This window comes from Daldinia childiae, assembly GCF_008694065.1.
Source record: "Daldinia childiae strain JS-1345 chromosome Unknown Scaffold10, whole genome shotgun sequence".
NCBI classification, from domain to species: Eukaryota; Fungi; Ascomycota; class Sordariomycetes; order Xylariales; family Hypoxylaceae; genus Daldinia; species Daldinia childiae.
In genome coordinates, this window is record NW_022984651.1 from 372,765 (window position 1) to 385,717 (window position 12,953).

Consider the following 12,953-nt stretch of genomic DNA (forward strand, 5'->3'; position numbering starts at 1 on the left):
CCTTTTATAAGTAGGTAGACTATCCTGTCGGTGCTGATGTTTTACCTACCAGATGCTAGACATTGTCGTTATAATTTATTGATTCACACCCTGTAAGATGCAGTTGAATAAAATTAAGCTACGGAAATTGTAGGCGGCAAGGCTCTTAGTTTCAGCGTGATAAGTTTACAAATACTGTGGCTTATTTGGTTATATATAATACCATCTGATAAATGTAGATATTTCTAGTCCCTGAACTTGTGTAACCTGTTTTTAAATATATATACTGGAATAACTAATACAATTTGAATATATACACGATCGTTTAAGCACTCGGATAATTACTGCCTTTGGAGGGAGTTTGAAATAATGTACTATCGCTATCAAACATCTTAGGACTTTAAATCATACCTAGCATCTGTTAAGTATGACATTCCAACTACGGTCCTTCGAGAATATCTATAGCCAAGTGTTAGTCTGCATTTACGGTCACTAATACTGAGATAGTAAATACTTACTTGTCCATGAGTGTTTGTAGTCCAGCTATTACCGCCGTTATAGGTACTCCGCTGGCAGTTGATCAAGACCTCAACGGCATTACTGGGTAACATGTTAGATTAAGAGGTACCTACACTCTTCATATAGAAGGACTTACTCGGCAACAATGGAGCAAGGGTTATGCAATTGGTTACTAGAATCGTTGCATAGAAAGATGCCGGCGCCGGCATTACAGCTGCTGACGCTACATCCGCCAGCGCCAGGACTTCCAGGAGGTGCGGCGCAGTCCCCGTTGGCAATGCTGTACAGGTATCTAACACCGGCGCCGATCGACTCGGCGTTGACGTCGTTTCCGTAAGCGCATGTCCAGTCCTGCAGTAAATGTCACGTATTAGAAGTGAGGAAACGCACGGGAGCATAAGAAAATAGTGAGTGGTGAGGTAGACATGCATCTGACGTTGTCGCTCGTTTCCTAATGGGTTCAAGATCCCGCCTCTTCACAGTCGAGTGAGGGCTATTCAAACCCAACTCGTTGTCGTAGTTCGGATTGATTCTTGTAATCTGCGCGTAGATCTCCTGCGAAACTAGATCAGCAGAACTCTAAGGTATACCGATCGTTGGGGCTTACCTCTGCGGTGCCCGTGATCGACACAGCAGGCTCGCCTGGCTTGACTTGGCCGGTCCATGTTATCTTGGATGCACCGAACTCATTGGTTCCCGCGGGACTCTCAGCCGGCAACGCCTACATATTTACATTAGCGATGAGGACTTGGACTTGGACTTGGGAATTTAAATCATTGAGCGATGGACGTACGGCAGATGCTACAGCTCCGGCGAGAAGACAGACGAATGTGGGAAACACCTTCATGTTGGATTATGAGATACTTGGCCTTACTTTCCGACCTAGAAAGAAAATCTCAAAGTACCTAACACCGATTTCTATGGTAACTTGATGCTATATACTATCATGGCACAATAGAAATCCTAGCAAGGATGCCGAATCGCTAACCGAAACAAGGCCACTCGACTAAAACCTCCCTTTTATTTAACGGCCCTAATTGATTAGGCAAGTGACATTATGGGAAATGGGAAATCCAAACCGACAATTCCGGGACTTTATTATTATTAACCTCATTTTAGTCCTTACAACACTAGACTATGTATAACTATAGTCTATAGATAGATAGCTATCCTAGAGTCGCCTTGCCGCATGACCTTGGAGCCATCGCGGCTTTAAGTCCTCATTAGACTCGGCGATATATGGAGCTGCTATTGGCGGCGGGTCATAACCCCAGGCGTGGGATGTAACGTAACCAATCACCATTTGTGAAATTATGAAGTTGTATGTAGTGTATGGTCCTACGATGGGACTTTTTCTCCAATCCACATTAGAGCTAACAGGGGCGAGAGATAAATTTATCTATGTACCTAGGTAGGTCATCTATTGAGGGTTCAAATATATAATCATTGAAATTAAGCTTAAGTTGGATTAAGTTAAAAGGAAGCTTAACTAATTGGATATAGTTATAGGTAACTAGGAAAAGTTTCCAAAATGTCACGCGATATATTACCACCTACTATTACGGGTATGGTGACTTACATAGGTATTCAAAAAGACTTTCCCCGTTCAGGATCGCTAGCTGGGCCAGCTGGGGCAATAACATATATACACGTAAGCTTTGCTAGGAGGTATTTTTGGCGACGGGTTTACGGCACAGCCGTCAACGTGGCAATGGCTCAGCCGTGCTCGGGCGCAAAAAAGATCGTCCCGGATCGTCGATGGTACTAGATCTTATATCCTTGTTATGCAATAAATACCGCCGTGTTGAAGGCGTTTACCTGGGTAACCTAATGTAAACATTTCATAAAATCATCGAATAGGTAGGTACTTACCTACTTGCTCAAAGCATTGGTTGGATACCGAACTAAAGTGGGCATCGTGTATGTAGACGTATGGCGGTGTCGGATGAGACGAATATGTTTCCTTTTACTACGGTCCTGTAAAGTTTCGCCGACGATGGCACTTTGCAAGAGAGAAGGTATTAAAGCCGATATGTATTGTGACATTGTGCATGAAAACGCGAAGCGAGCTTTTCATTCTGCGCAGTGATAATTTAACGCCGGACAGCCTTGAAAGCCTTGATTGTTTCAGAGCCTTCGTGGCTTGTTTAGTTCCATTTTTGTAAGCTGACCCCCATGTCCATGTCAAGCCATGCCATGCCATGGCGTGGTTGGTTACATATGGAGTAATTTTCTAGGCGAGATTCCAGTTAAGGAGATGGGACCCATCCAAACACGCCTCCCTGCAGAGGTCAAGCTACAACGACATGGACAGTAGCAGTTACAATTTCGTCACTTCCGGCTTAGCTCGAGCTGAACCCACCCGGATCCGGAATATATTCTTAGATATCATGTATAAGTTGCGGTGTCCGCAGACAAAAGCCAGCATGCCGTGCCAGTCGTGTCAGAAGCGCGTGTATGTGGTGTATTATTGGGCTCACGCGCTGAAGTACCAGGAGCCACGATGTTGTTCTCGGCCTTTCCAGCATTTTTGCTAGCTTCCCTAGCCTCTGTCGCCCGGGCTCAATACCCGAACCCCGGCGCTTGCTCCGGGGAATGCTTCACTCACGACCCCGCCGTCGTGAAGCGCGCAGATGGCAAATATTTCCGGTTCTCGACCTTGGACTTGATCGGCATCTCGACCGCGGACGATCTGTCGGGACCTTGGACGCGGAGCGGTAGCGTGATCCAGGGCGCTAGCGTTATTAATATGCCGGGGAACAAGGAGGTAAGCATTAGGTAGTCTTCTGTATTCCAAAAAAGAGCATCTTACTTACTATAGAACCCGATGTAGTTATGGGCCCCTGATGTAGTTTATATTCGGGGTATCTACTACTGCTTCTATTCGGTATCGACGTCTGGGAGTCATCAGTCGGCCATCGGCTACGCAACTTCTACAACCTTGGAATCCGGGTCTTGGAAAGACCAGGGAATTGTAGTAACCTCGTCAGACAGCAGCCCGTACAATGCCATCGACGGGAATGTCGTCAACGGCACGGGTCCCAACGAATGGTATATCCAGTGGGGTTCGTATTGGAATAACATCTACCAGGCAAGAGTAGCCATCGACGGCGAGTACGTCTTCAGGTCGGGTAACGAACACCAGATCGCGTACGAGCCGTCAGGAAACCACCAGATGGAGGGCTCTTTCATCTGGAAACGCGACAACCTCTGGTACCAATTCCTGAGCAAAGGTATCTGTTGCGTTTACCACCCGGACACAGACCCGATCGACCAGGTATATCATATTACCGTCTGTCGAAGCGACAACCCGGCCGGTCCCTATGTAGATAAAGACGGCCGCGCCTGTACTAACGGTGGTGGGACAACTGTACTCGCTAGCCACGGAAATATATACGCTCCGGGTGGACAGGGAGTTTTCCACGACGACGCACATGGAGACGTTCTCTACTACCACTATTGTGAGTTACCTAGCTCTCATAATTTAATACCCGGAGAAAGGTCTCTACTGTAGGTATTTATACTAACTTGGCTATAGTGGATCTCAACGTTGGTGTAGATTATCCTCAGTCTAAATTTGGATGGAATGTTATAAATTGGGTTGACGGATGGCCAACAGTTGTATAAGTCTACCAGCATATAATTTCGACATCTAGTATTCTTGCAAATTGTACATATTAAGTTTTGAATATATAAATTCCCTGAAATGCTATGAGATGCTATTTTATTCTTATTCTTTGTTATTTTCTTTTTACATTGGTCATTAGTTAATTGCTTGGGAAATACCTACCTACCTTAGGTACCTAGATATACTTGAAAGAGTCCTACCAAGGGACTACGCCTATGCATAACTAGGTAGTAAATGGGATAATTACGTGATTGGCGAGATATTACGTTCAGGATATTTCTGATATGAAAGAACAAGCTGTGATAGCTCCTAGCATATGCTCATATCTTCTCTTATACGTAGGCCATTACGCAATTTAAGGCTGCGATGTTAGTTTGCTAACCAGATAGCTATTAAATCGGGATTCGGAGCTCGGGGTACTACTATATCGAGGAGAATAATTACGCTGCTTAGCTGTTTTGAGATAGTTGGACCCCTGCACATTTTCCATATTGACTCATCGAAATCTGGGTATTGGCTAACAGAATCTATAAAATAGTATAACTATAGATGATCGTTATGTAGTTTCTTAGATCTTTTGTAGCGACACCATCTCTAAATTGTGCTGGAAGACTTACGTTCAAGATGCCTTTCTCCACTGGAGAGGAGAACTTGCTTCAACTAAACCAAGAAGGCTTCGACTTCAATGTGCAGTTTGAACAGCTCTTCTTCTCGATTATACCCTCTGTACTATTCATTACAGCGTCATTATGGAGGACATTTTACCAGGCGAGGAAGCCCACCATAGTGAATGCACCAGCTTTTCAACTCATCAAACTGGTAGGCTTTGTATACCTATGATCGTGCAATCGAAGTATATCAGCTAAAATGACCATAGGGTGCTATCACAACTTATGTCGGGCTTGAACTATCACTCCTTATTTTAGTCGCAGTGGGATCATTCCATGTGACCAGCATGTTTATAGCCTCCTCGGTCCTTAAACTCGTGTCGGCATTATTCATGGTAACACTTAGCCTCGTCGACCACAGCAAGAGCCCGAGACCTTCCGTGCTCCTGAATAGCTACTTGTTCCTGACCCTCCTCCTGGATGCAGCTCAAGCAAGAACGCTATTCCTGGTATCGGAAGACAAGCCCGAACTCACCTACAGCAGCATATTCTGCGCTGCGATGGCTCTAAAGGTTGGAATATTGGTATTAGAAGCCCAACGAAAATCGAAATGGGTCTGCTGGGATGAGAAAGAACATAGTCCCGAGCAGACGAGCGGCATCTTTTCCCTCGGGGTCTACTTTTGGCTTAATAGGATCTTCATGGAGGGATACAACAAAATTTTGACGATAAACGACCTTTACCCTCTGGACAGCTCTTTAGATGGTGGACTGCTTCACGAAGAGTTCTCTAGAAAAATTGACTATTCGAAACTAAAGGGAGACAAATTTGGCCTCGCGAAGGTGCTAATACGCACATTGAAGGTCCCTCTCATGCTTCCTATATTCCCACGCCTAGCACTTCTCGGTTTTACATTCTGCCAACCTTTCTTTATCGAAAAGCTATTGGAGCGTCTGTCGGAGCCCGATGTTGACGCAAACGTCGGATACGGGTTTATTGGGGCCAGTATACTGATATACTCGGGAATTAGCATCTCTACGGCGCTCTGCTGGTATGATATACATTTCAAAGATTGATAGTAAAGGCTACGGCTTACATATAGACATAGGTACTTCCATCATCGAATGCTCACCATGATGAGATCAATACTGGTTACCGAAACGTTCATAAGAGCTACAAAAGCTCGCATCGGAACGAGTGACGATAGCGCGGCGCTGACACTGATGAGCACTGACATAGAGCGGATTAACATGGGCTTCAAATCTTTACACGATATGTGGGCGAGCCTCATACAAGTTATCATTGCTGGTTGGATGGTATACAACCAACTAGGGATAGTATTCGTGGCGCCAATCGGAACAGTTATGATCTGCTTTACGTGCTTGGCCGTCGTTATGAAATTTACAGGGGATTCGCAGAGGGCCTGGATGGCGGGAGTCCAGAAGCGTGTTGGCATGACGGCTACGGTAATCGCCAGCATGAAGAATCTGAAGATATCTGGCCTCTCCGCGGCCGTTAGCGATTTTGTACAGAATCTCCGCGTAGAGGAGTTGGCAGCCGGATCTCGATTCCGTAAGATAGGTATTATTGCGGCGCTTTTCGGGTACATCCCGTTTCTACTCGGGCCACCACTTACTTTCGCATTTGCTCAGCGAACGCTAGACTCAGCTAGGATATTCACAAGCCTTTCGTACCTCTTGCTCTTGACGGGCCCGCTGTCGCAGGTTTTCCAAAACATCCCCCAGCTGCTCTCCGGACTGGCCTGTTTAGGACGAATCCAGGCATTCCTAGAGTGCGAAACTCGCCACGATTTTCGAGAAGTTCTTGCTGATATGAGGCGAAATTCGGAGAAGACTCAAGCAGATACTATTCCCTTGTTCGGTTCAGAATTAGACTCAGCGCATCCTATCGTTATCAGAAACGGGAAGTTTGGCTGGGAAGCAGGTAAATTTGTCTTGCAGGACGTCAATACTCAAGTTTCCAAGTCTTCACTTACCATCGTCGTCGGGCCAGTCGGCTCGGGAAAATCTACGCTCTGCAAAGCACTCCTCGGGGAGATTCCTTTCAGCGAAGGTAGCGTGGTTCTGAGCACCAGATTCCCACACGTTGGATTCTGCGAGCAAGTAGCATTCCTCTCGAACGGGTCGATAAGAGACAATATTGTGGGATTCTCTACATTTGACGAAGAGAGATACACCGAAGTCATAGAGGCTACGGCTCTAACGTTCGACATTGCTACATTGCCACAGGGCGACAGAACGAATATCGGATCCGACGGGATCACGCTATCCGGGGGACAAAAACAACGCGTCTCCCTCGCACGAGCGCTGTATTTGCAATCTGATCTCCTAGTGCTGGACGACATCTTCAGCGGCCTGGATGCCGATACTGAGGAACAGGTTTTCCGACAAGTCTTCGGCCCGGATGGATTAATAAGACGGCGACGGTCTACAGTAATATTATGCACTCATAGCATTAGACACTTACCCGCGGCTGATCACATCGTGGCGCTCGGAGATGGTACGGTCGTCGAGCAAGGTAGCTTTGACGAACTAATGGCCCGTCAAGGCTACGTTAAGCGTCTGGGATTGAGCAGTCCTTCTGATAGCGACTCTTCGTCTGAGAAGTCGATATTAAGGAAGACCGGTCAGGAATCCAAGGCACCGCTTCTCTACACGACAACCAACACATCATCCCTCGTGCCAGATACCAACGGATCGCGGCAAGTTGGCGACAAAACAGTATATAAGCATTACTTCAAAAGCATGGGGCTACTCGTAGCGGGAGGTAGTCTTGTCTTCGCCAGTCTGTGGGGTTTCTTCTCGAACTTTCCAACAATTTGTGAGTCGGTTCTGTTCTTAGGCGACAGGATGAAATCCTAATCCCACTTGACTGTATAATCACTCTCAGCTACGCCTATTCCCAAGTTAAACTCCGAGAACCGTTGCTAATTGCTACTATTCATTAAAGGGCTCAAATACTGGTCTGATGACATATACTCGGAACATCCGTCCCACACGTACGCTTATTACGCGGGGATATATGCTTTACTTCAAGCTGGCGCCTTGATATCGCTGTTTCTCCTCGGAAGTGCGATTTTCGTCGTCTCCGTCACGAGAGCAGGTTCTAATCTCCATCACGACGCCCTCAGAACGTTGATCCGAGCGCCGTTACGCTTTTTTACCGTGACGGACACCGGCGCCGTTACTAATCTGTTCTCGCAAGATTTGAATCTTATAGATACGGAGTTGCCGAATGGACTGCTGAACACATTATTCTGTGTAAGTTTGCTATACTAGATTTCGACTAGAAGTACAACATGTTTCTGTTTGTTGTTTGAATACTTCATTTTCTAATACATAGCTCTAGTTATTTCAAGCAATCGGACAGGCAGCTGTCATGCTTACCTCATCTCCGTACATGGCTATAAGCTACCCGTTCCTCGGCGTCCTGTTGTATATAGTGCAAAAGTTTTACTTGCGGACATCTAGACAGCTGAGGTTACTAGACCTCGAGGCTAAGAGTCCTTTATAGTAAGTTTATCATCATGAGCTGGTGGACTGTTCCGTCCTATACTAATATGGATTCTCTCAGTACGCACTTCCTCGATACTCTTAAGGGAATTACAACTCTAAGAGCCTTCGGTAAGTAACACGCGGAGTCCCCCGCAATAGCGTCAACATCTGCAACATTTCGGATTGAGATATTATAATCTCCATCCGTATAATCCCAGTACCAACACTGACCAGAGGTTGACAGGCTTTATTCCCGAAGACGTGCGAAAGAACGCCCGCCTAATAAATACCAGCCAGCGTCCCGCGTATCTACTCGTCATGGTCCAACAGTGGCTAAATCTCGTGCTAGACCTAGTAGTAATGGTGATGGCCGCGGTCCTAACAACTCTCGCCGTCCGTCTCCACTCAAACTCTGGCTTTGCCGGAGCTTCTCTAGTCACGCTCATGAGTTTCGGCGAAAACCTTTCAGGCATCGTCATATACTACACCAAGTTGGAAACTTCCATCGGAGCAATAGGTAGACTGAAAACGTTCAACGAAGATGTCAAGCCGGAAGATAAGGATGAAGAGGATATTGTCCCTCCTGAGCAGTGGCCGCAGAGCGGCGAGGTAGAGTTGAAAGGGGTATCTGCTAGCTACGAGTAAGTTGTAAACTAACATTACGGCCGAAAATGATTAACTATGCTGTAAACACAAAACTGACATATGGAACAGTGCAGAAGACCGAATTGGAAGCGAACCAAACTTAGCCCTTCGCGACATCGAACTAAAGATCAAATCCGGAGAAAAGGTAGCTATCTGCGGTCGCACTGGCAGCGGTAAGTCGAGCCTCGTCGCTCTTCTCCTCAAGCTCCTCGACCCCCTCCCAGAGGTATCCGGGGAGGTGATAATAGATAACACGCCTCTCCGGCATATAAACCGGCAGACGCTGCGCCAGCGTATAATCGCCGTGCCGCAAGAAGCCGTCTTCCTGCCGGACGGATCCACTTTCCAAGCCAACCTGGACCCGTCCGGAGTCTCAACGCCGGAGGTGTGCCAGTCCATTCTCGCAGCTGTCGGGTTATCGCAGTTCGTCCGAGAACGGGGTGGTCTTAGCGCGGGTATGAGCGCGGGGACTCTCAGCGCAGGGCAGAGACAACTGTTGTCTCTCGGGCGCGCTCTGCTGCGACGGCGCGTCCGGGCGCAGAACTTAGGAATAGGGGGCGGGGGCTCCGAGGGCGGGCTGCTGCTGCTCGACGAGGTGAGCTCGAGCGTAGACCACGAGACGGAGCGGTTGATGCAGGAGATTATTAGGAACGAGTTTAGGGATTATACGGTCATTGCTGTTAGCCATAGGCTCGATATGATTATGGACTTTGATACGGTGGTTGTTATGGATACGGGAAAGATTGTAGAGGTTGGTAATCCGATGGTGTTAGCTGGGAAAGAAGAGACTAAGTTTGGGGAGTTGGTGAAGGCTGGGGCTAAATAGGGGAAATATCTGTTTTAGGTATATAAATGGAGTTGGCTTTTGTTTCTACGTTATGTCACAAGGTGAAAGTTTATAGATATAACTATTAGTTAATAGTATATGGACCAGTTATTTTTCCTTCGGAATGACTATTCGAGCAAATAGGAGTAAATAAACTACCTTAGGAGGTAGTTAGATAGTTAGCAAAACCGACTTCTCATTCTCACGATCTCAACACAATCAATCAGACCGCTAGAAATGAGTTGAAATAAACGATAGTATCTTTAGGGGGAAACACAATCGCAAACCCAAGCCGCAAGGATGAATAAACGAATCCATCTACCCTCATAACAGACATTCCCCTAAAGAAGCTCATCTGGTAGATAAACAGCGTCACCTCGACCGTGTAATCCCCCGCTCCTAATATTTCAAAGGATCACATCAAACTCCACGTCACATACAATAACGCAGGAGTCGAAGAGAACAATTCTACCTAAGTTATCGATAGGTTAGGTACCTACTTTACACGTATCTTCTATAAATACCTCCTACCCAAGGCAGATGTCAATTCCTCGTTTACATAATACACAAATCCGAGAACTCGACGACCGGGGGGAGGGGGGATAGGTATCTTGTTCGTCATCTGACGCCAGCTAGGAAGCGCAGCCCTGGCCCTGCGCGCAATGAGTATATTATCTAAACGAGGCTTGGATTTCTTGGGGTGCGAGAGAACCAAGACCGAACCCCCGTCGCCGCCGCCGCCTTCAGGTAAGCATGGGGTTATAGTTCGACCGCTGCTTATAATCAGACGTCGGGTTGTGTACCTATCTAACCTACTTAATACCAGATGGATTTCGCGTGCATTAGCAATTAGTCGTTGGTTTAAGTAGTTAGGTAGGTAGTCAGGTAGTTAGTGAGTGAGTGAGTGAGTGCAGCGCAGCGTCTGGAGGATCTATCCCTAATATAACCTAACGGCGAGGCGACATGTAGGCAGGTATCGTACCTTATACCGACCGCGCCGTGGTGCAGCGGGTTTTCGTTCCCCGCCCCTCTCTTACACCACGCTGCAAGGCCGCGGCGCTGCGTGGGCGATCGTATCGTAAGTGGATTTGGAATACCTTGGTTAGGTCCCTTGGTATTATACGTTTCTTGTTTTCAACCTGGACCTTTCTTTTTATCTGCCATGTGGCTTTTCATGTACTTACTATTGCTATAAGGCTGAAGAGGAGAAGTCCGGGGTGCGATCGACGCACGAGCGAGATGTTCGGTATATAGGTACCTAGGTATGTATTCGCTACACCGGCCGAAATGTAAGATAATTCGCGTGTCTTGTTATATGAAGACACCACCTCCCCGCATTCCGCGGACGGTCCGTTATACATGATCGTTGCCGTGGACGGACGGATGGATGGATGGAAGCTTCTAACCTACGAGGTAAACTAGCGTAGCCTGCTTTGCCTCGGGTCACACGTCGGCGGCGTTGGCTTTTCTCTGTCGTCCTCCGTGATACGGCATATTAGACAACATGGATCCTATGCTGTATATAATGTATACATGCGAGTTGGGGGTCAAGTCAAGCCTTTTTTGGGTTGGGGGATGGATGTTGAAGAAAAAGAGAAACAAACCCCAAGTCTTGGAGAGAAGATAAGTACAAGGGGTATCCTAGACAGCATCCGAGACAACCTATCAGGGCGACGCGCTGATTAGCCCGTCACCCACGTGGCAAGGGGATAAGGTTAATTAATACCTTGCAAGTTGCGCGTGAATCCTTCGGAACCCCCCCGGCCTCCACGTCCCATCATCTTTATGTACCTAATGTATGTACCTAGGTAATTGTACGACTTATTAGATGATGGGATAGTTCGGCGATAGCTTGTCTTACAAAAAGATCGTTTCTATTCCTACGTCTAAAAATACGGAATGATCATGTTTCTTCAACTTTGTCTCGCCCCTCATCCGCATGTCTGCCTCTCTGGCATGTCTGTCTGGCCTGCAGTGCAACGCTGAAAAGACTCAAATGCACGCAGGGAGGGTTACAGCACACGATTACATGTAATTCCGCTGTAGGATGTGGTGCGAGTTGAGCACAGCAGCAGTTTCGTATCTTGCAGCAGCAGCAGCAGCATCACTCTTACCTCATATCCTGCATATACCTTACATAGAAGTAGAAGTGTTGCAGCCGCTTTTAGAATTCAAAATCCATGCTTTTGATTTCCGAGGGGAGGTTTTTTTTTTTTTTTTTTTTTTTTTTCATCGTCGGCTTCGATGATACAAGCCTCGTAACTTGTCTGCTGCGCCGTTTCGTTGCGGGTACATCCAATATCTCGGGAAGACTGATCTCACGCAAGCAGCGGAGCCCTCCCTCTCTCTATGTATCTGGAACCTGAGTTCAGCTTCGGGTGGTCGGCAACCTAGCCCCCTTCGATCAACCCCACCAGATACATCTTCATCTTCATCTTCCTTCCAGCTATGAGGTAACTAAGATACGTTTCCAAGGGGCGAATCTTGACTACCGTTGCCTAGATATGAAACTAGACATGTGAGTGAAAGTAATAGTACGAAGGAGGAAGAGACCTAATAATAATTTGACAGGTACTTATTACTTAAAGGATTCGTTCCCCGGCCGTAGTGGGATGGACTGCAGCTCGCCCGTGGAGATAGATGTCTCTCTGTTCGATCTTCACTAAGTATTCGCCAAAAGTCACGTCGATCCCCAGATTTTCCAACAACCCAAGCTCGTATCCTCAGACGCGGTAATATACCATATGTTTCTCATAGAGGTTTTCTCCAAGCGGGGATATGAGGCGGCCTGCCGTTGCGGGAGATGCGATGTGGCATGACGAGGTGGCGCATCGTTGGTAGTAATGTGTACCTTTTGCTTTTGACATGTATTTGGAATTTGACTTCGTCTAAAGTCCCATTTACCGTATAGGTATGTATTATTAGTTTGTCTTCCCCCCACCATAGGATGACCTCTTCAATTGGCGAATATATATGCATATATACCAGTCTGTCATTATTGTCCAAGTTCCAAGTTGGTAGGATCCGTAGCGCCGAATAATATTACTCTAGGCGTTCTCTCTTGCTATCACTCTTACTCCCACTAGCATTCAGCTACGACTTGGCCCGATAGAATAGGTAGTCAAACTGAGTTAACTGTGAGATTGGCTGAGATTGGCCTCACCGAGGATTAACTCGACAACAATAACAAAAGCCTTATTAACTAAACACATCAAACTTTAACTTTGCCCATC

General features: G+C 46.8%; 3 protein-coding genes across 3 annotated transcripts; 2 read left to right on the plus strand and 1 right to left on the minus strand.

The window, feature by feature from the left end:
• Positions 1 to 390: 390 nt before the first annotated feature.
• GL218_07844 (uncharacterized protein) lies at positions 391 to 1,345 on the minus strand (the record flags this gene model as incomplete). Its single annotated transcript, XM_033584620.1, has 6 exons — positions 391 to 438; positions 498 to 579; positions 635 to 849; positions 928 to 1,053; positions 1,106 to 1,219; positions 1,292 to 1,345. The coding sequence occupies 6 exons, from the start codon at positions 1,343 to 1,345 to the stop codon at positions 391 to 393; spliced, it is 639 nt and encodes a 212-aa protein (XP_033441264.1).
• A 1,656-nt stretch (positions 1,346 to 3,001) lies between these two features.
• Positions 3,002 to 4,125, plus strand: GL218_07845 (putative arabinan endo-1,5-alpha-L-arabinosidase A; the record flags this gene model as incomplete). The annotated part of the gene is made up of 3 exons (XM_033584621.1): positions 3,002 to 3,265; positions 3,332 to 3,959; positions 4,037 to 4,125. 3 exons carry the CDS (start codon positions 3,002 to 3,004, stop codon positions 4,123 to 4,125), a joined length of 981 nt encoding a protein of 326 aa, XP_033441357.1.
• A 625-nt stretch (positions 4,126 to 4,750) lies between these two features.
• On the plus strand, positions 4,751 to 9,720 carry GL218_07846 (Multidrug resistance-associated protein 1; the record flags this gene model as incomplete). Its single annotated transcript, XM_033584622.1, has 8 exons — positions 4,751 to 4,945; positions 5,004 to 5,785; positions 5,843 to 7,575; positions 7,705 to 8,015; positions 8,104 to 8,267; positions 8,329 to 8,378; positions 8,494 to 8,890; positions 8,964 to 9,720. 8 exons carry the CDS (start codon positions 4,751 to 4,753, stop codon positions 9,718 to 9,720), a joined length of 4,389 nt encoding a protein of 1,462 aa, XP_033441265.1.
• Between the last annotated feature and the right edge of the window lie 3,233 nt (positions 9,721 to 12,953).